At 30.2% G+C, this 23,969-nt stretch overlaps 1 protein-coding gene and 1 non-coding gene across 2 annotated transcripts; both read left to right on the top strand.

Annotated features, from left to right (window-relative positions):
* Nucleotides 1–4,932: 4,932 nt before the first annotated feature.
* On the top strand, nucleotides 4,933–6,146 carry LOC7463324 (zinc finger protein ZAT5). The gene has a single exon (XM_002313508.4). The coding sequence runs from the start codon at nucleotides 5,115–5,117 to the stop codon at nucleotides 6,054–6,056; it is 942 nt and encodes a 313-aa protein (XP_002313544.1). The 5' UTR covers nucleotides 4,933–5,114; the 3' UTR covers nucleotides 6,057–6,146.
* Nucleotides 6,147–23,502: 17,356 nt separating this feature from the next.
* TRNAV-UAC (transfer RNA valine (anticodon UAC)) lies at nucleotides 23,503–23,575 on the top strand. The gene has a single exon. It is a non-coding gene; the product is annotated as a tRNA-Val (tRNA).
* The last annotated feature ends 394 nt before the right edge of the window (nucleotides 23,576–23,969 follow it).

The raw sequence follows: 23,969 nt of genomic DNA, 5'->3' as shown, positions 1-23,969 counted from the left end.
TTTTTAAAAGAAGCTCCTAAACAAAATAAAAGAGAGGAGATTTTCTCTATTTTTTTTAGTTTTTGGTTTTTTAACCAGTCATGTCACTTTAGGGTAGGAGAAAAAAAACATTTGATAAAAAAGATCCCTTCTGGATTTTTGCTGGATCACCCGAGTTATGGGTTGACCCGGCAGATCGACTGGTTTACTTCGGGTCAATTAAAGACCCAGATTTTGACTGTAACAAACCCACCCAACGCTGCTGGGCCTGGCCTTTTAGTAGGACCCAAAGCGTTGGGTCCTACTCCTGGGCATGGCCCAAGTTGCTGGGTCCTGGTTGCAAAGGGCCTAAAGATATTGGGTCCTAGTGGAGGTATGACTCAATTGGGTGTTGGGTCATGGTGGTAGGTAGGGCTCAAAGATGTTGGGTTCTGGTAGGTGCAGGGCTCAATTGGGTGTTGGGTCATGGTGGTAGGTAGAGCCCAAAGATGTTAGGTCCTGGTTGGCACAGGGCCCAATTGGGTGTTGGGTCATGGTGGAAGGCAAGACCCAAAATTATTGGGTCCTGGTTATAAGACTCAATATTGTTGGGTCCTGGTGTGGTGAGAGGCAGGGCTTGCTGCGAACAAGGCCCAACACTGGCTTGGGTCCTGACGCAGGACTCAAGAGCATTGGGTCCAGAGGAGGACCCAATGTTCTTTGGTCTTGGGTTTCTAAATATAATTATTTGTGTTATCAATATTATTATGTTTATTAATTGAAAGTATTAATATTAAAAATAGTATTATTTGTATTATAAATACTATTAGTTTTATTCTAATTGAAAGTATTAATATTAAAAATAGTATTATTTGTGTTATAAATATTACTATTTTTATTATAATTAATAGCATTAATATTAAAAATATTATCATTTGTCCTATAAATATTATTATTTTTATTATAATTAATATTATTAATCAAATAATTAATCAATTTGAAAAAATAATTATTATTATCATCACCATTATTAATAAATTAAAAATATACTATTATTACTATTGAAGAAAAACCACCTATTTTTTTTAAAATATTCACAAATATAATTCAAATTTTTCATATTAAAAATATTAATTTGAAGTAACAGAAAAAAAATTATATTTTTAAAAGCATTTTTGAAATGCAAAAAATAAACATGCTTTGTTCCTCAACGAAGGATTGGGTTCTACCAAGTGCAGGACCCAACATTGCTTTCGATCCTGACGTGTGCAAACGAACAATTGATTTTCTTTGGTGAGCATATTGGGAATCCATGTTATCAGGGACGTGAGAATTCAACCCCCTATACCTCTGCACATCGCAAATATATATATATATATATATATATATATATATATATATATATATATATATATATATATATCTTCTTCTTCACTACAGTATAACACCACCATTGAATATTAATGCAAGATTATTGATCAATAAGGACGATTGACTTCCAAACCCAGCAACCATACCCAATTAAATTTCTTTGTCATTGCTTTCTCTGATTTATATTTATTTTTCAAAATAAATTGATAAGATTTTTTTATATTTTTTTAAATAAAAAACATCAAAAATAATAATTTGAAATAAAAAAACAATAAAAAAATTTCAAAATTTTTTCAAAGCATTTTTAAAATGCAAAAACAAACATGCTTTAATAAGAAAATTAAAGAAGATAAATATAAAAAATATATAAAAAAGTATTCATATAAAAAATAAGAGAAAAGAAAAAAAAACTTAATATTAGTATTTCCTCTTTACAGTATGAAAATAAATCAATAAGAGAAAAGAAAAACAATTTCAAGAGTTATTTGTGTTATAAATATTATTATTTTTCTTATAATTCAAAGTATTCATATCAAAAATATTATTATTTGTGTTATAAATATTCTTAATATAATTATTTGTGTTATAAATATTATTATTTTCATTATAATTCTAAATATTCATTTAAAAAATATTATTATTTGTGTTATAAATATTCTTGGGTTTCTAAATATAATTATTTGTGTTATTATTATTTTTATTATAGATATTATTATTTTTCTTATAATTCAAAGTATTCATATAAAACAATTTATTATTTTTGTTATAAATATATTATTTTAATTCTAATTCTAATTATAAAATAATAATATTTACAATAAAAATAATTATATTTAGAAACCTAAGATTCAATTCTATTGGGTTCTAACGCAGGACCCCTTAGTCTTGGGTCTTGACATAGGACCTAAAAGAATTTAGTCTTGATGCCGGATCCAATTCTCTTGGATCCTGCTGCGGACCTAGAGCATTGGGTCATGACGCAGCCCAATAAGAATATCTTGAATTTCAATAACATTAATATAATCTAAATAATAATATTTTTAATTTATTAATTATTATATTAATTATAATAAAAATACAAATATTTTAAAATACAAATAATAATATTTTTAATGTTAATAATAATAATAATAATAATAATAATAATACAATTAAGAATATTTTTAATTTCAATAACATTAATTATAATACAAAAGTATTAATATTAAAAATATTATCATTTGTCTTAGAAATATTATTATTTTTATTATAATTAAAAATATTATTATTTGTATTATACATATTATTATTTTTATTATAATTAATATTATTAATAAAATAATTTTTAAATTTGGAAAATTATTATTATTATTATTATTATTATTATTATTATTATTATTATTATTATTATTATCATTAATAAATTTTAAAAATACTATTATTACTATTGAAGAAAAACCATCATTTTTTTTAAAGATTTAAAAATATAATTCAAAGTATTCATATAAAAAATATAATTATTTGTGTTATAAATATAATTAATTTTCTTATAATTCAAAGTATTTATATCGAAAAAATTATTATTTGTGTTATAAATATATTATTTTAATTATAATTCTAAGTATTAATATAAAAATATTATAATTTGTGTTATAAATATTATTGGGTTTATTAATATAATTATTTGTGTTATAAATATTATTATAACAAATAATCAAGCGCCAAGTGCCCTGGGGCTGCAGCCAAGAGCACGGGTCCACCCCTAGAGCCCAAGGTTGGTCACACTCTGTGCCAGGTGTCTGCATGTTGTGGCCTCGACCAGCCATAGCGCAAGGTATTTGCTGCCTGGGGCCGCAACCAGGTGCGCATGGTCGGCCCTAACACCCTGGCTTGGCAGCCCAAGCGTCAGGTGTCGATAGTCTGATAGCCTGTTTGGGAATGTGGTTGCGGTTGCTTTTCAAAGTACTTTTCGTACCGAAATGCATTAAAATGATATTTTTTTTATTTTTTAAAAATTATTTTTTGAGATTAGCGCATCAAAACGATACAAAACATGTAAAAAAAAATTAAATTTTTTGGAAACACGATTTACACCGCGTTCCCAAACGCTCTCTTAATTAATTGTCTCCTCTACCACTGCATCACTCTCATCTTAATAGCAAAAGTCAAATGAGTCATCGTAGCCGCAATTCTTAACTAAAAACACAGGCAAAAAACACCTTTCAAGATGCTACAGTATCGTTCAAAGTTCATTGTTTCTTGGTTCATAATTCATGTACAATCAAACAATCTCCATAAGTTTTAATACATAGCAAAGCAACTTATCTCTTGATCCACGTAGCATTCATGTAAAATAAAAAAACTCTTGCGTTTTTGAATTCTGTTAATTAGTGCAATATATAAAGAAACATTCAAAATCAGCTACACTGTACTAAAAAGGGCTGCATCACAACCATCACAATAGAGAACAAATTCTACCCCGTGAGCTAAAATTCTACGCATCTCAAATACTACAAGTAAATGTTGCGTCCTATATTGCATCCAATGTATCTAACCGCGAATTGGGTTTTATCTATTCCCATTAGAGATCAAATTAACAATGTCAACGTTAATGATACATGAACCATTGGGTTTTTAAAATAATACTTTTTAATTGTCCAAACCAATACTTCTGTATTTGATTTTATTACCGCAGATTAAACGAGCATTACTATTATAGGGTGTTTTAAAATCTATTAAAACAATAAAAAAATATATTAATTTTGACCACCCTGCAATCCAAAACAGAGGCTACATTAAATGAATTTGTTTACTAGTACAGTACTTAAATTAATTATTAAAAGTTCCATACAAACATGAGAATGAGCAGCTCAAGACTCCATCAAGATATATATACCTGTCACATACTTGGAAGGTAAACATACCCTTCCAACAACAGTTAGTCAACTTGACACATGCTCAGTACTGATAACACTTTTCTTGCTGGCTTAGGCACTTGGTGCCCCATACTCTATGCCCTATTCCCACAAACTTCACATGAGAGACAGAATCACACAAGTTGAAGATGGAAGAAGAGGAGGAGGAGGAGGAGGAGTAAGTGGTGGTGATGGCACCTTACTTTAACAAAACATGGAGTGAATGAAGCCAGGCAGCTTGCTTGCTTTTGACGTGCAATACTTCCCTTTGCTTTTAGTGGGTTTGAGTTTATTCGTGACTTGGTTGGCATACTGTGAGAGAAAGTAAGTGTGAAACTGACTCTTTTAATGTTTAAGTAGACGAACCCACCCTTCCTTCTAATATATTAATTCTTGCCCTTTTCAGTTTCTCTCTCATCTCTAAACGAACTCTTAATTACTTGAAATTTCTTTTTCTTTTTCTTTTTAATTTCTTGCTTGGGCGATTAATTTCTAAGCATGTACAGTTTTACTCAAGCATTTAAAGAAGCAGATTTAAAACGCATGAAAAGTAAAAACTTCCTATGTTATTAACACTTCGAAGCTTGGAAACGCAAGAAAAGTTTTTGGTTCCTTGTGTGGTGTTGACTAAACTATTCACGGGTCGGCTTTTCACTCACAACCAACTTTCTAAGCATATAAATATATATATATACAACAAGCAACAAACACCATGTTACCCTTCACTAGTGTGTGTGTGTGTGTGTATAACAAACCCCACCATAGCTTCCCTCATTACTCCTTATTACTACTCTTTTCTTTTTGTTTATTTGTCACTCTCTACAAGCCCTTCTTTGTTAGGTCACCTGTGCATATCACATCTCTCATGCTATATCTCACACAAGGTCTTTGATGATGGATATGGAAGCTCAAGATGAGTTCATGGGGTCTAATGATCTTACTCAGATCGTTAAAGGCAAACGCACCAAGCGGCAAAGGTCATCTTCCCCACACAAGGTGGCGACCTCTTGCTCATCAAGTGGCTATGGTGGTGGTGGGGGAGAAAGAGGAGTGCTTATAGAGGAGTATGGTTCAATTTCCTCTCCTACAACTTCTAGTGAGGTTTGTGAGAGCACAGAAGAAGAAGAAGATATGGCTAATTGCTTGATTCTGCTAGCACAAGGTGACGTCCCTCCAAAGCAAATTCATGAAAATAAAGGCAGTAAAGTTGAGAAATTTAGTGCTCGAAAATTCTCAGATATGTCCGCACCAACCATTAACAAGGCCGGTTTCTTTGTATACGAGTGCAAAACCTGTAACCGTTGTTTCCCATCATTCCAAGCATTAGGTGGGCACAGAGCCAGTCACAAAAGGCCTAAGGCCACAGCACCGGAAGAGAAAAAAGGTCTTGTGGTGGCATCAATGGAGGATCTTGACGATCGTCAATTGAATAAAAGGAGTCCTTATCCTTGTCTTTCTCTCCAAATACCCAACAACAACAACGTTAACAAGGGTTTTCAGGCTAACAAGGCTAAGATTCATGAGTGCTCAATTTGTGGCTCGGAGTTCATGTCAGGTCAAGCTCTTGGAGGTCACATGAGAAGGCATAGGGCCAACACAGGCGCCAACCAAGTGAGCAATATCAGTACTGATTCATCAAGTGCCACCACTGAGTCTAAAATTCATGGTGATCACCATCATACGATCAAGCCACGAAATATGTTGGCTTTGGATCTTAATCTACCAGCTCCTCCTGAGGATGATCATCACCTCCGCGAATCCAAATTCCAATTATCGTCAACACAACAACCACTAGTGTTCTCCTCCCCAGCCTTAGTGGATTGCCATTACTAGAAAAATACTAAAAAAGATCCATATGGATCAATGTGAATTAATTTTAATTGTATCATTGCTATAATTTACTAGAATTCATTACTATCCAAATTCTTTCTTGTTTGGATTTTATGGCAACATATAACTACTTAAGTTTAATCTTGTAGACATGTTTCTCAATATTTTGTTCATCTACTCGTTTAAGTTTCGAATACTTTGAGTAAGTAAGTGGTTAGTGTTCATGGTTGCCTTTCATTCACGAAAAGTGAGTGATGGAGGCATCTTTGATTATCTTTTTTTAAAAAAAAAATATCTTTTAAAATAATTTTTTGGGTTCTTTCTAAGTGGGAGAGCAATGTGTAACCCTCAAGAAAGAGAAAGAGGCACGGAATGGCATAGCTAGGGTTTGACATACCACCACCAAAAGTCGTGGATGAGGTTCTCTCAATACGTGCCTTTTCTCTTAGTTGCAGTAAAGCTGAAGAAATAAGGGGAAAAAGAAAAAAACAAAACAAAACCTGTGGAGGCTCAACTTGATTTCATCAAATAGAAATACTCATCGCGTTAATAATGTGATTATAATTTGAAAGACTTTAAAAACATAATTTTTAAGTGAACATATTGTCTAAATTTAGATAATTTGCTAAAGATCCCTTATTGAAAGAGATTTAATCTCCAAATTATAAGAAATTTCATCCTGTTTAATTTAGGTTTTGTTTATGTTTGTATTGCATAGATGTCTGTATTTTACATCCAATAATATAATTTTTTTAATTAATTAATACACATCACAATTTTATATGAGTTCTATTGATTTTTAAAAAAAATATATAATTATTAAAACTTAATTTTTTAAACAATAACCATAAAAGCTATCGATCATAGCATCAAACACATTCATTAAAAAAAAAAAGAAAACAATTGAAAAAAATAATTAAAAACCTATAGTTTGTTTCAATAAATGAAAGAATAAATGAATAGCAATGCTGAGTTGGTAACTGACCATGCCACATGAATCCACCTGTATTTTACATTTGTTTATTTGTCTTGATATGTATATTGAAGGTCCACATTATACTCTTAGTTTTTTTTTTTTTTTTCCCCTGCTAGTACACCTAATTAACCATGACCATGGAAGCGTGGTGGTGTTAAAAAAATTAATATGAAATTAAAAAAATTAATTTTTTTTTAATTAAATCACCGGTTTAACCCCGTGGGCCATGCCTATCCATGGCACTGTCTTTGATGCTCCCAAGAAAGATACACTAAACTCTTGGACGCCACAGCTAATGGATATATCTTTTACATCATGAGGTCCATAGCCTATTTATTGCCACCAACATTTCTTTATTTATTGTTGTCAAGATGTGCCAAACCTGATCCCTATGGCATGTGTAAGAAAACACCAATGTCTTATTACAACCTACCTCTCAAAATCCGACAATTAGATTTTAATTTAGGATCATCCATTGTGTTTAATTTTAAATTTAATTAAAAAAATATAGATGCTAAGATTTAAACTTTAGATAAGTTTATTATTAAAACTTTGATATATTATAAAAGAATTTTCTCAGCTTAAAAATCTTACAAAATTAACTAAGACTCTGAAAATAATTTTTAAATTAAAATATAATTAAACTTAATTTCATCATTAAGATTAACTCTTTAACTAAGATGTAAGACTTTATATAGGAATTTAGAATTGACTTGAGATTTAAAATAATCATAACTAAATTAAATGATCCCTTCAGGAATATTGATATGAGTTATAGATGTTCTTTAAAATCTAGAAAAATTGATAAAGCTCTATTATATTTAAATAAAAATATAAAAAATCTTATTTTATATTCAAAATATTATGAATGAATTAATTTAATACTACCTCTTAACAATAACAACATTTTGGATTTAAAATGAAACTACTATGATATTTTTCACACATACACGTGTGTGTGTGAAAGAAGGTTTCTATCAAAGTTTTAAAATTTCAGTGTTTGAACAATTTGATAGTAAATCCTTAGAAAGTTAACTTACGATTGACCTCTATATGACTCTCGCATGAGAAATCGAACTCGGCGTGATCAAAACTAGCCTAAGGACTACGATTGTACTTTGTATATTTAAAAATATAGTACAAGTTGTTTTTTAAAATACTTTTTATTTTAAAATATATTAAAATAATATTTTTTTATTTTTGAAAAATCATTTTTAACATCAGCATATCAAAATGATCTGAAAACATAAAAAAAAATATTAATTTGAAGTAAAGAAAAAATTTTAAAAATTTTAATTTTTTTAAAAAACGCTTCTGAAACGCAATGCCAAACACTGTGATTGCACAACAAAAATTTAGTAAATATAAATAGAAGAATTGATAAAAAAATTTATGTTAGTAGATTGTGGTAAATTTTAATAACAGATTTTCCATAGCTATATCCGTCGGTAAACACCGACAAAATATTTTGTTTGTATATACCAAAAGAATTACAGTGCGAAGAGAATGAATTAAAAAAAAAGCCAGAAAAGTACTATGATATGTAACTTTTACCAACAACTTTACCGACAGAATTGACTTGACGGTAAAGTTCATCTATATATACCGATGGAAATAATCTCTCGATATATATTGAGGGAATTACATATGATATTATAGTGAGATTCAAAAAGGAAAATTGTACGGTGACGTGCAATTTTACCGATAAAATGATCGATGGAATGCTCGACGGAATAATTTTATCGGTAAATCCATCGGTAATATTTAATTTTTGACCTGACGATCGACCCTCCTCTCCCTTTCCACCATTTCTTCTTGTTCTTTATGCATTTTTTTGTAACAAATAAGCACCCCCTTAATCTCAACACAATTCAACCTCCCACAACAAATTCGGCCATCATATGGTTTGTCAATATTCGTGTTCTGATTCAAATTTTATTGAGGTTTCTTCACCATAAGTAAGCAAATTTATCTTTTTTTTAATTTAAAACAATTTTTAAGTGTTATTTTTTTTGTCTATTTTTGTAATATAAGTATTTTGTTTGGGTGTTTACTTATTTTATAGTTTTTTCTCATACATTTTTGTTGTATGAATTTATGATTTGTACGTGTTATGGTTTGTTTTAGATTTTGTAAAATTATTTTTGTTGTAAATTAATGAAACTTATGTCGAATTTTTTACTTCGTTGTTTTGTGATGAAATAAATAATAGCTTATTTAACGGGTTCGTTTTATATTTTGTCAATTTTATTGTCAAGTTGTAATTTTCGATAAATGTGTAGAAATTTGAATTTATATAAATATATAATTGATAATGAATTAAGAGAACTATTAAAATAGATTGAATAAGATTGAGTTAAACTAATATTTTTGCAAATTTGTTTAGTTATTGTAGTTAATTAATACATGTTGTCATCATTATTTAAATAGGTTTGATATAAGTAATGAATTATCGTTCATGGAAGTATCGAGATTCACCCTAGAGGTTGCGGAGGATGAATTATTGTAACGAGATTCAGAGTTTTATTAATTATGCACTATCTAATCTGAGAAATATTAGTGGATGCAGTATTAGATGTTCATGCAAGAGGTGTAAGAATAAAAGATTTATCGATCCAGATGTTGTAACGATACATCTTATGTGAAAATGGTTCATAAAGAAATACATGTATTGGTATGCACATGAAGAACCATATGTTCCTCACGATACCATAGTAAAGAGGATGTTTGGGTCAACTTTTAGTGCTAGCAATGTGCATGGAGTTGTAGATGACAATAGTAATCCTTCCTTTAGAAAGGATCATTCAAGAGTTGATTGGTTACCCGTAGTAAAAACTAAACATAGGGGTCATGTCGAGGTTGTCAAGGATGAGAACGATGAATTAACTATGGGAGATGATGTCTTTTAACTTGGTGAGTTAGTTGATTCATATCAAATTACTTCGTCTAATGATTTAGTAGAAAATTCAAATTTTTGCATCACCGATAATATTTTTGTTGATGTTGACGCTAAGGAATTGAATGATGTTTTGAGTTCTAGCGGACACACACAAGTCGATGAAGATGATGATAACGATGAAATTAATGTAGAAGATTGTGATGGAAATGAGGACGAGTCAATTAACGAAGAAGAAGACAATTCTTATTATTTTGCACAACCCAATTTGTAATGCCATAAACTATAATGTAATATTTATGGACAAAATTCACTTCAATATAATGACAATGATGTTAATATATTATTGAATGGCAAGGAAATATTTATTTTATTATTGTGATGTGAACTGATGTTGTTGTGTTGTGCGTGAAGTTGTGAATTTAAGTATTACAGGATGGATAGATAAGAAATATAAATATAATTTGGCATCAGACACTATTTTACACCGATGGAAATACCGACGGAATGTATCCATCGGTATATTCCAGTGGCGATGGGAACAATTTCTTTTCTTCTTGACATTGTTCATGATGTTAATTACACATGGATACGCTGACAGAATGTTTCCATCGGTATATTCCAGTAGCGATGAGAACTATTCACTTCTCAAGGCGTTGATAATTAAAGCTTTTTTTACCAACAGAATCACCCATGAAATGAGAATTCCAATGCCTTTACAATTAATACTCTTTTTTACTGTGTGGTAGACGTTCCCCAATGAAATTACCAATGGAATAGGAATTCCAAAGCGTTTGTAATTAATGCTCTTTTTAATTGTTGATTATTTACTCTTTTACCGACGGAATCACTGATGAAAAGAAAAATCATCGGTAATATTTGGAGGTTTCTGAAATTTTTCGTGTGATTAAAAATTTCAACTTGACTTCACAGGTGGAATTATCGATAGAAATCTTAAAGATATTATTATTTAATATTCCATCAAGAATTCTATTAGTAAAACCTAATATAAAAGACCACGGGCACAGCAGACGAGGCTTCATATCTTCTTCATTCTTCTTCTTTCATCCTCTCTCTTTTTTTCTCTTCTCTTCATTCTCTTATTTTTGTTCATGACCGGAACTGAAATCAAACATCATCTTCTCTTCTCATCCTAATATATGTTGTCTTTCTTCATTTTTCTCCTTAATTTTCTTTTTTTTTCGAGTTTTTTAGTAATCTCTTTTCATTTATTTTATTTTTTAATTCTTAGCCGACACTAAGCATGCCATAAAGTAATAATTTTTCATTCCTTTTTCTTCTTTATTTTTTTGCATTTTTTTTTTCATTATTTTTTTCAATTTGTTGTTCAATTTTAATTAAATGCGTAGGATTAATTTTAATATTATTTTCATTTTTTGTTAATTTAGAATAAAGTTTTGTAAATGGAGATGAGATCACACATGGGTGGTTCATGTGCTCCTCCTTATTGGCCCCATGATTCCGACGACGACCGGCCTCCTTCTTCTCCTCCTCTAACACCACCCCTATTTTAGTTTTATTATATTTGAACGTACAAATATTTAAATTTTTAATACATAACTAATTTTTATATATTTTTAATTTCTTTTTATATATTTGATTTTTATTTATTTTTCTACTTCTGCTCAATATATTTTTTTAAAAATATATTTTAAAATATTACTGATGAGGTTGCCGACGAAACACATCCATCAGTATATTCTAGAGAGTTAGAAAAGAATTATTGCAAATGTCACTGCTACTGTTAACTCTCCGATAGAATTACAATTGATATTTTGTAAGTGATATATTATATTTACCGATGGATATACTGATGTACAAATAAAAAAACCGATGGAATTGCATACGGTATCTGTTGGTTCTATGACAAACTTCCCGAGAAAAATACTGACGGAATGAAGTGAATAAATTTTTTTAGCGCGCTTTGTCTGTCTATAAATTCATCAGTAAATTTATTAATAACAAACCCACTGACATACCAGAAATTACCAACGAGAGTTTTTCTGATGGGTTGTTTCTGTCCTTACAAACACCAACATGAATTTTTATCATTAAAATTGTTAAATATGATAGAGTTGGCTCCTTCCTTTGACAGGGTCGTTTGAAGAACAACATTTGGCACGCTTCCCTTTACTTTATATATATATATATATATATATATATATATATATATATATATATATATATAAGCAGTATTGGGTTAACTCTTAAACACTAAGGCAAATCATTGAATCGTAATCTATATAATATTTAAATTGTAAGTTTTTAAAAAGTTCTAGAATCATTCTAGGAGTTTTTTTATCTTAAAATAAAAAAAAAACGTATATATTATTTCAACCATATATATAAGTTTCTAAATACTATTTTGAAAGTTAGTTTTTAACCAAAGCAAGTGTTTTTTTTTTTAAGAAAAAAAAACATCCCTTTTTAGAATTTCCTCAATAAAAAAGTGTTTAATTTTTAATAAATATGAGTTAGTTTCCTTTTTCATAATACACATCATGTAATTAATGTTCTTAATTCATTGAATATAATCTTCTATAACTTCTACATGAAAAAAGTATATTTTCAATCAAAATATGAGTTTTTTTAAAAACACTTTTATAGTTTTCTCAATAAATAGGTGTTTAACAATGAAACTAACAAATTTTTAACAAATATGAAATAGTTTCATTTACCCTTTTTAATAAGATAAATTATTCCATTAATAATTTCAATTTATTTAATATAATTTTTTATAACTTCTCCACCAACCTCTATATATGTATATGTGTATATAAATTGTGTTCCTTTCATTCTTAGAGCTTTCTATCTCCAGATTAAAAGGAGTTTATTTGTAAACCATAAAGGTTTAATGTACTCTTCTAGAAAAGGGGAGGGGGGGCCACCCTACATGGTGAGTGCAATAATTTTCGTAATGTAACACCACGTCAAAAAAACAAAAAAACTTTCGAGCGATTATTAACGATAATTTCTTAGATATAAACACGGACATTAAATAACCCCACTAAAACATTTATAGATAATTTCATAAAGTTTAATGTACTGTTTTATTTAACATAATTATATAAAAATATTATATTTGAGAAATTGTCAACACGCTATCCATCCACTACTATATATATTGTAAGATGTGTTGGAGAAGAGTTAGCTTTACATGGCGTTGAAAATTTGATAATGGTTATTTTATAAAATATTTTTTATTTGAAAAAATATCTAAATAATATATTTTTTATTTTTAAAATTTATTTTTAATATAAACATATTATCATGATTTAAAATATTTTAAAAAATAATTTAAAATCAAATTAAATTAAATTAAATTTTAATGAAAAAACAAGAAGTGGATGTAATTTCAAAGTGCGGGCTTGGATGTAATTTTGTTGTTTTGTTTGTATTAAGTGTCGTTGTTCATGTGTGTGTGTGTGTGTGTTTGTTTTTATAATGTAAAAGTAGAGTGGAACTTCCTTTCAAAATCACATCGAAGGAAACTAACTAAAATGGAAGCTCCTTTCTGATAAAGTCCCATCTTGCACATATATAGATTAAACACAACCACATACCAAGCATCTTGGTTGAGACCATGCTGGCAAAGGTACTAAGTATATCCTCACAGCATTTGAGGAGAGGGGTGGGGCATGCAAAGGTCCTTTTCTTTTCCTTTTGTTCCTTCAATTTCCCCCATTTTTTACCCAATATAGCTTGCTTGCTTCTGCTGCTTCTTCTTTCTCCTCTCCTCTCCTCTCCTCTCCTCTTCTAGGCAACACAAATAGTTTACCTTTCATATAATTAATCACCGGTATGTTTTACATACAGTTAAAGGGGTCATATATATATAAAATGTGAGTGTCTGAACCAACTTGCGCGTATTTTAACTAATTTCACGGGCTTTGAAGTTAATAACTATATAAGTTTTTAGTGGCTCTAAAAGAACTCGAACTCACGATTATTGAAAAGCAAACTCAATACCTGATTAGTTAAGCTACTCATGTTCCTATTGGGTCATGTATATTCTGGGCTCACAGGTTTTGTGTTGCGTAACCTGCACCATGCATGCATGATCATTTGTATAATATTAGACCGATCACCCAGCCCACCCGTCATATATAGATAAGTAAGCTTAACTAGCCATATCTAGATCGTGATTTGCTTTCCCAATTAGTGGCTTAATAAACGCCTTTTACATTACTTTAAACATTAATTATTTTTTATTTTATGATAATTAGTATTTTTGAAGTCGGTTGCACATCAATTGAAAATAAATTTTCTTTTTAGACAATTTTAAAAACACATTTTTTTGAACAAAACTAAGGACCAAAAAGTAATCACACTCTGCAAAACCAAATAAAACCTTCCAAAACAACACACCTTTTTTTTAGAAGGGTAAAAAAATAATAATACTGTTAAAATCAAAAGTGAAATCTGTCTAAACAAATAATCGACCACTTTTAGTCTTTTTAATTTAATTTAATTTTATTAAACATAAAAAAAACACAAGTTAATCTGTCAAACTCATAACTCAGCTTGTAAAATCAAGATAACCTCATTGAAAGATAATAAGAAAAAGATCTGATTTAACTCAAGTTAACCTACCAAACCCGCAACCCTAGTCATAGACTAAGATAACCCCATAGAAAACAAATCAAAATAAATTATGAAACTCAATTCCTAACCGACCCTGTCGGATCCAATGTTGAATGATGAGATTTATAAAAATCTCAATTAAAAAATGTCACAAAAAGTGACCCAAGTCAACCCGAGTTAACCCGCTAAACACTATTTCAGGATCATGAGACCGAGATAACCTAATAAAAAAAAACTGAAATATATCATGACGCCTAATTATCAATCAAACACAATAATTAATGATTAAATCGGGGAAAACATCAATTAAGAAAAAGAAAAAAAAAACCTGAGTCAACTTAGTTAACCCACCAAACTTGCAACCTGAGAGACGAGAACAACCTAATAAAAAAATCCAATGTTGAAGGCCTATGACCTAGTTCGTGAGACTAAGATAACCTTTTAGAAAAAAAAAAAATACTTGATTTAACCTGGTTTAAGTTCCCAAACTCATGACTCTGGTCATGAGATTAACATATCCCTATAGAATGCAAATTAAAAATAGATTATAAAGCTCAATTCTCAACTGACTCAATATTGAATGATGAAATTGAAGAAAAATAACCTAAGTCAACTTGATTTAACTCGTTAAGTACTATTCTCGGCCGGGTTATGAGACTGAAATAACCTAATAGGTAACAAACCAAAACGGATCATGAATCCTAATTCTAAATCAACCTAATATTAAAGGATGAGATTAAGAAAAAAAATTAATTAAGAAAAAGAAATAAAAGAGTCAACCGAGTTAATATGCAAAACTCGCAACTCGTTTCATGAGAGTGGGACAACCCAATAAAAAGCAAATCCATGGATAAAATTAAAAAAAAACTGATTGAAAAAAAAAAGCATTATTCTAATGAATAGTGTTTTTCTAAGAAGGGGTGTCACACTCGGAAATCGCGGCAACCAATTAAAAATTATCACTCGATTGGAAAAAAGAACAAATATCTGGCATCTTGTTCTTTTAAGGGAAAATGTCTTGTTCAATGAGTCGCCACCTATTATTATGGTCACTAGAAACCCTAACTGGTCAACAGAGATTCTATGACACGGGACTGGTTATGCAAAAGGGAAGATGCTATCACTCCTTAAACGTCCTGCCTAAGGCAGGTTGCATTGCTGGTTTTGTTTAGATTGCTAATAATTTGTCTTTATTCTATTTTTCAGGTCATCCTATAATATTCCTGACTCTGGCATCAATGAATATTCACCTACGAATATTTTCAACTCTGGCGTTGGTAAATATTGTGCAATCCATAAAACTACGGTCTCAAAACTTAAAAAAATTCTGTATTAAAAGAAACGACAACTATTTTTTTTGTTTTCCTTTTTGTTTTGTCATTTGTGTAGCCTAGTCTCAACACTTAAAAAAAAAAAGGTTGGGTCACTAGTCCAAACCAGTGACCTGGCTGGCCACTATTGCACGCATGCGTGATTGGTTCACGCATGCATGCAACAGTAACTAGTTAATTATTCTAGCAAGGAAGGAAACTTACCTGGGCGTGCGGCTACTAGAGGCGTCGTTGTTTGTTGTTATTGCGTTGTTTCGAAGACAAAGACAAAGACGATGATGATGGAGGGTGGCCGACTGCTGCTGTTTCCCCCTCTGTTTCTGTTTTTCTTCGTCTTCCCTATTATTTCTTTCTTTTCTTTCTTTCTTTTCTTTTTGGTTCTGTCTTCTGGTTCCCTCTCTCTCAACTGGTCTCGACACTGCTGTTGTGGCTGGAAGAAGCTGGTGCTCGGCTGGGATGATGAAGACTCTATTGTTGTCGTTACATGGAAGTGACCACGCCCTATTGCTGCTACTGAGGGGTGTTGTTGTCTTGAGTTCAGACTGTGGACAGGAGGGCTGCTGGTGCAAGGGCTGGCAAGAAGAGTTTTTAAACGTTGCTTCAATGGAGGCTGGGATAGTCCACGGCTGCCATGCTGCTCCTGCTACTGTTGCTCCCAGTGTTGTCATCTCGTTAATAGCCGAAATAGGAGACCACAATGGGGCAGCTGAAGACTTTGTTGATGTAGCTCTCGTCCACCATGCTGGTGCAGAGCTGCTGCCGGAGGATGATCTTTCACTTAGGTCACTGCTTTGTGATGTTGTGTTGTTGGGGTTGCTTTGGGTGCTGGACTAAGAAGAAGAGGTTGTTGCTGGCTTGCCCGTCTATTGTGGTTGAAAAAGTGCGACTGTTGATGATTGCTGCGTGCCGGTGCAGACGGTTGAGAAGGAGGAAATCCCCTGCTGGCTAAGAGACAAACTCTATTATGGTTGAGGCTGGCGTTATGTTGTTCTTCTCAGTATGGGTTACGGGGATGAGCTGAGGGAGGCTCGCCTTCTAAGATTCCAAGCAAAAAAAAGACTGGTGAAGATGAGGGAGTCTTTTGCTCTGTGAAGATCAAGAGGCCAGGGAAGAAAAGAGAAAATGGAAAGGGATGGGTGGGAGAGACCGAGATCGGAGAAGAAAAGCCAAAAAGGCTGAAGGGGGGGCTAGTTCTAGAGAGAGAGACTAAAGGGTGGTCTTTTAAAAGTAGGGGTGAGGGAGCGGTTCCTGTGAGGGTTCCTGAGGCCGGGAAGAAGAAGAAAAAGACTGAGAGGGGTGTTTAATGGCTGGTTTGAGACCAGGGAAGAAGAGAGGAAAAAACGGGGGGAAGGGGGCAGCGGCGGCTAGTTTAGGATTCGGTCACGCCCCCTTTTTTTTTGTAAATGTCTTTTTTTTTGTAGGGTTTTTGGTAATGGTCTTCTCCTGGGGTTTTCTCTGACTTTTTTGTTTTTTTTCTTTGTTTTTTTCTCTATATCGTCTCCCTTCTATTTTGTGCATACACTGAGATCTGTATTTATAGTGCTAGAGTCCCTTCGCGTGTGAGAAACAAAGTTTCAATCAAACTCATTCTCTTCTTTGAAGTTTGAATTTGATTAAGAATCAAATTTGAAAACTGATAACTATCATTATCTTGAAGATAAGGATAGAATGACAAAAGCACGTTGTAGTCTCTAGTTTTCACGCAAGTTGACAAATCACACTTTTCATCGAAATAAATCTCTGATCTTTTAATTTTACATTTTAAACCCTGTAAAATTAAATTAAAAAGCCAATGGGCCAAAATTGGGTTACAACAAGGGGTATAGTAAAATCCCCTTCTTTTTTAGTTTTTTTGTATATAAAGGATGAGATTAGAAAAAAAAATGTTAATTAAGAAAACAAAAAAACAACTGAGTCAATCAAGTTAATCTGCCAAACTCGCATCCTATTTCATAAGAGTGAGACAAATAAATAAAAAGTCCAAAAATAAAAAAAAAACCATTGATTGAAAAAAAAAAAGCATTATTCTAATGAATAGTGTTTTGTGAGAAGGTGTACAATAAAATCCCCTTCTCTTTTTGTTTTTTTATTAATTAGATCATTGGCTCGTGTTGTACTGTCGTGTGGATCAAATTAATTTTTTTAATGTAAAAAATATTCAAGTGTTGTTAACATGTTTTTTTAATAAAACATTTAATCACAAACACAAAATATGATGCATATTGAAAAATATTTTTTGAAAATATTAATACGGTGATGTATTGGATAATATTTGTTTTCAAATACTGAGATGATGTTATATTGGATTAACCCAAGTTAATGTTCTAAATCTGCGACTCGAATCATGAGATCATCATAACACTAAAGAAAATTAAAATAAATTATGAAAGTCAATTCCTAATTAACCCAATATTGAAGTATCAAATTGAAAAATAATATTAAATTGAAAAGGGATAAAAAAAAAATCCAAGTCAACCCAGGTTAACTGGTTAAACTCATGACTTGGGTCATGAGACTTTTATAACTTCATAAAAAGCAAATAAAGAATTATAAAAATCCATTTCCAATAGATCCAAAGTTAAAGGTTGAAATTGATAAGAAAAAAAAAAACTAAACTCATGAGACCAAGATAATAACTCCACGAAAAACAAATTGAAAAGAAAAATAAAAAACTTAATTCTCAAACAATTTAATATTAAATTATAAAATTGAAAGAAAAAAAAAGAATAAGATTGAGTTGTTAGATGGTGAAATTGAAAAATAAAATAAAAAAAGGATAAAAAAATAAATTGAGTCAACCTAAGTTAACTTTCTAAACTCACAACTTGAGTCATGAGAGTAGGATAACCTCATAAAAAAAATAAAAAAATTACAAAGCCTGTTTAAAAATATATTCAATTAAAAAAGGACCTAAAAATAAACAGGGTCAACTCGGACCAACTCGGGTAATGAGATTAGAATAATCTCATAGAAAGCTAATAAAAAAATTATGAATTCAATTTCTGATCAACCTAATATTAAATGATGAAATTGAAAAAAAAAATCAATTAGAAAAATGGATAAAAAAAACAACCAAAGTCAACTTTGTCTAACTTATTAAACCCACTACCAAGGTCATAATACAGAGATAACTTTATAAAAAAAAAATTACAAAGCTTCATTTCCAATAAATCCAATGTTGAAGGTTTGAAATCAAGGGAAAAAAACACTAAATTCATGAAACCGAGATAACTCCATACAAAACAAATTGAAAAACAAATTATGAAGCTCAATTCCCGAACGACTTAATATTGAAAAAAAAAATAAGTTGTCGAAGAGTGAAATTGAAAAAAAAATATCAATTAAAAAATGACCTAAAAAACCGGGTCAACCCAAGTCAACCTACTAAACCCTTGACTTAAGTCATGAAATTAAGATAATCCTATAGAAAAGAAAATTAAGAAACAATTATGAAGCCTAATTTCATTTCAATTTAGTGTTAAAAGATGAAATTAAAAAATGAATAAGAAAAGGTAGCACAAAAAAAACTCGAGTCAACCCGGGTTAACATGTTAACTCGATTCAACCCGGGTTAGCGACCTGAGTCATGAGATCATGATAAATTAATAGAAATAAAATTAAAAAACAATTATGAAGCCTCACTTTTAACAAATCTAATATTGAAGGTTGAAATTGAGAAGAAAAAAAAAACTAAATCCATGAGACCGATAATAACTCATCAAAAAGAAAATAAAAAGGAATTATGAAGCACAATTCTCAAAAGAACTTAATAACAAAGGACAAAATTGAAAAAAAAAACTAAAAAAAAAAGAGAAGAAGATTGGGTTGTTGAAGGGTAAAATTAAAGAAAAGAAGAACAAAAAGCGAATAGTATGTTGTAGAAGTAGCTACAGTGATTTAGCTACACCTTTTAGTGTTTTGTTAACTAACTATATAACTCATGATTCAATGCCAGTCGGATAAAATTTTATTCAACGCAAAAAAAGAATGTGCAAGCCTCTCCAATGCATTTTTTGACAAAAAAATATAATTATAAATAAAAAATTTGACGCATGCATTTAATTTAATAACTTGATACTAATGTATGCTAAAAAAATACAAAAAACAATTTGTTAACAACCAAAGACTAAATTGAAAAATTGAGAGATAGAAGTAGAATAAAATATTTGATCTCCTAACATGAGTTATGGACCTAATTGTATTTAATAAATTTATTTTTTAGAATCAATTTTTTATTTAATAAAACAATCATAAAAAAAGACATGGATAGGAAAGAGATGGAATAAAAATAAAGAAAAAAAATTAAGTAGGGTTTTATAGAAAGAATGTCTACTAATATCATAAAAAATCATTACAATCTAATTCATAAACCAAATAAAAATTATATTATATTTTATTAAAAATTATAAAATTTTGTTTAATTCATTAATTTTAAATAATTTAAGTTAAAATTGAATACCTACTAGGTCATATATTCCATTAATACAATAAATCAATCTATTTTAAATATTTTATATTTAAATAAAAAATAAATCTTAAAAAGGGTCAAGCACCTGGGCCTCACACACCGAGCCAATTGAAAGAGTAGGTTGTGCGCCTAGTCTTATCCTCTCGTTTTTTTCTAAAAGGGCAGACATTGAATTTGTTTTTAAAATAAAGACAGACGACCCGTCATCTGTCTATATAGTTTCTGATCACTAGAAGGGTGATCAGAAAATTGGACTAGGATTTTTTACTCAAAACTTTATTTTTCAACCTATTTTCACAAAAACAAAACCTAATAAGTATCCTTATAATGTCAATAAATCAATTCAAAACACCTTTAAATTTGTCTAAAAATATAAAATCAAACTAGAAATAAAATCCTCTCTCTCAATCATGATCTTATTTTTCCAACAAGATAAAGGAAAAAACACCTCAATGAAAAACAATTTATCAAATAAAAATTATTAATACCAAGAACAACTTTTTTTATGATCGGAATGTAGCTAAAGAATGACTTTTTTTTTTTTTCCATTGACTCTCTCTCATCTCTCAAACAAAATAAATGTATCCGATGAAAACAAACTTTATTATGTGAATTTTACATCATACATGCTATTTTACCATGATTTACATTTTGTTCCATTTCCTTTCAATTATATCTTTTTATAACAAAACATAAGAAATTTGTTTTCAATTTGGTCATGAAATAATGTAATTGAAGAAAAAATAGTTTGATGACAAAAAAAAAAACAACACCGTTTCAATCCATAATAAATTATAAAAAACACAATGCATTTTGTGATAAATCCCCTATGTCTTATAGTTTTTTTCTATAACCTTATTAAGTTTATAAAGTAAGCATTTTTTATCCAAGTTTTAAAATTAAGATACATAAAAAAGATTATTTTAAGATATTATTATTCCCACTCCATATAATCTCGCTCAACATTAATTATAAATATTATTGGTAGGCTACATAATAAATTACCTACATATTTTAAAACAGAGAATCTAATGTGATGTGACAAAAAAAAAATTATGATTCAAGTTCTGTGTCATCTTGCACTTTCCACCAATTTTATCGTGACATTTAGTAGCTTGTAAGATTCAATTTCACTCTTTTATTTTTATTTTGATTACTAATACAAGAAAGTGTGAATTCCTAAAATCTTTCAAGTGGATTTTTGGTTCTTTAAATGCATTTTGTTTCCCTTCGGAATACTCATAAATATATTATTCCTTTAATAATGTACTATCTCTAAAATTTAAATATTTTCGTAACAATTCATATAATCCTTGCGACTCAATGTTTTCTAAATTCAATCCAAATTCTCCTCTCAAAAAATCTAATCCATGTTCATACACCCTTAAAATATTATTATCTTACCATCCTGACTCTTCTTTCATAAGTTACCGGTGTGTTGCTACTTCGTAAGAAAAACTTTCTATCATACCATATGTTGTTAATTAATTAATTGTAATTCGCATTTCGTAAATTGCAAAAAATAATGTCAAATTCCTTCAATTAAAAAAAATTATTTTTTGTTAGAATTTTAGTTTTATATTAATATTCTTATAAGTACTAAGATGAATGTGCACAAAAGATATACACATAAAAAAGGAGCATAAAAAATGGTAATTATAAATTCCAAGAGTTCAAAATTTGTATATTATATTTTAAAATAAAAAATTATAACAAAAGTTAAACGGTGTGGGAAAATCATTGTAGATCAAGAGACTTTTTACTGTGGATTATAATAGTAGTTTCACTTTCAATTTCTCATTTTTTTGCGAGACGTTTCTTTGACTTTCTTTTTCTTTCCTAATGAATGGATGGCGTCCGTGTCATTAAGAAGGTGCATGTGACGCTTCTCGGTAGCCAAATATGGTCATCCACCGTCTCACTGGATGCGCAGGTGTGCCCTCTTCCACATGGTGTGATACGTGTAGACAAATAATGATTGGATTGCTACCGGTGATCAATTGTTTGTATTTTTTTCTCTCTCTCCTGATAGTTAAAAAACACAATTATCCTCTTTGTTTGTTATTTGTCAAGTCATGCATGTTTTTCATACCTAAGCGCCTGGGCCTTCCAACCATATCAGACTTGCGCGCCTAGGTCTGGGAATTATCTTAATCCCATGCACCTGGGATAAAAAAATTAAAATTTTTCAAAAGCATGAATGGATTGTAAAAATAAACATTGCCTTATTTTATAAATTTGTTATATTCGAAGAGGAAAGAATGGAAAAAAAAATGTTGAGTTCTAAGTGAGTTATTTCAACTCTTCAAAAATAAACTTTCTTTTTTTGTATGCATTGTGGATGAAAATATTAATTTTACGTTTCCATCCAAATGTTGGACAATTTTTCAAAGGGTTCATGTTTTTTTAAAAAAATTAAGATGTTATTGCATGATCTAATTGTCAAAATTTGTTACAAGGAGAGTTTATTCTATATTATAACTATTAGTATATACAAAAATTTGAAATATATAATCATAATAGAAAACTTTTAAACTTTTAAATTGATATATTATGATGTAGGAAAAGAAAATATTGTATATGTGAAAGACTTATTGTTCTTTTGACTATCTTAATTTGTGCAATTTTGTAGATGATTTCTTCACTATATAATTAAAGATTAATAAAAAAAAATTGAATGGATTTTAGAGACGCGTGATGCAAACCCGCGTCTAGGTTTGGCAACCACACCACACCCAAGTTACTTGGGTCTAACAACCATATTTGGATCTGACATGATTGTGCATGTCAGACCCAGACATGTCAGATCCAGGTGCGGATCTAGTATTGCTGTCAAACTCATGTATCTTGAGTTTGACAAAGAGTTGAGTGGAGGTTTAAAAACTAACTCACATGGTTATATTTAATAACACTATTAAAATATTTTTTATATTCTTAACTTTTTATATATATTGTTTTAAAAAAAATAATATTAATCAGTTGTAGAGTGCCGGGAATATACAAATCTTTCTGAAAGTATGTGCATCTTCTATAATGAAATTAATTCAGCACATAGGAAGCCCAGCAATAAAACCCTGCAAGAGCCCGTGGGGCTCTACCAGAAACCTTAGTCAAAGATGGAGATATAGGTATATTTAGGTAATCTAAATCATATTGAATACATGCAAGCACAAGTTGCTGTGGTGTTGTGGTTATCACGTTAGTCTTACACACTAAAGGTCCCCAGTTCGATCCTGGGCAGCAACATATAAATATTTTATCCTCTTGATCTCTTATTAAAACAGAGAGATGTTTTTCCTTCTATTTTCTTTTTTCCATTCGATTCCATTGTCTTAAAATACTTCTAGAAAACCATGCACATATTTTGCCAGCTATGCTTGCCGAAGCCATAAATACCAAAACCAAATTACCTAACACACTTTGCGTGAACAAAAGCAATAGTTTCTAAGAGTAGCAAAAAAACAAGAAAATTAGAAAAAAAATAATTGAAAAAATCAAACCGTAAAAAAAAAACCGATTAAATCGATTAAAATTTTAAAAAAAACCGACCGGTTCGGTTCGGTTTCAGTTTATAAGCCTAAAACCGAAAAAACCGAACCGAACCGAATCCAAACCGAGCCAAACCGGAAAAAGCCGAGCC

Source organism: Populus trichocarpa, chromosome 9 (assembly GCF_000002775.5).
Source record: "Populus trichocarpa isolate Nisqually-1 chromosome 9, P.trichocarpa_v4.1, whole genome shotgun sequence".
NCBI classification, from domain to species: Eukaryota; Viridiplantae; Streptophyta; class Magnoliopsida; order Malpighiales; family Salicaceae; genus Populus; species Populus trichocarpa.
The sequence above is the reverse complement of the archived record's forward strand: the minus strand, read 5'-3'. Positions and strand labels throughout refer to the sequence as shown.

Bases quoted from the DNA above. Each gene is read 5' to 3' on its own strand.
- LOC7463324 (XM_002313508.4), top strand. From the start codon at position 5,115: ATGATGGATATGGAAGCTCAAGATGAGTTCATGGGGTCTAATGATCTT.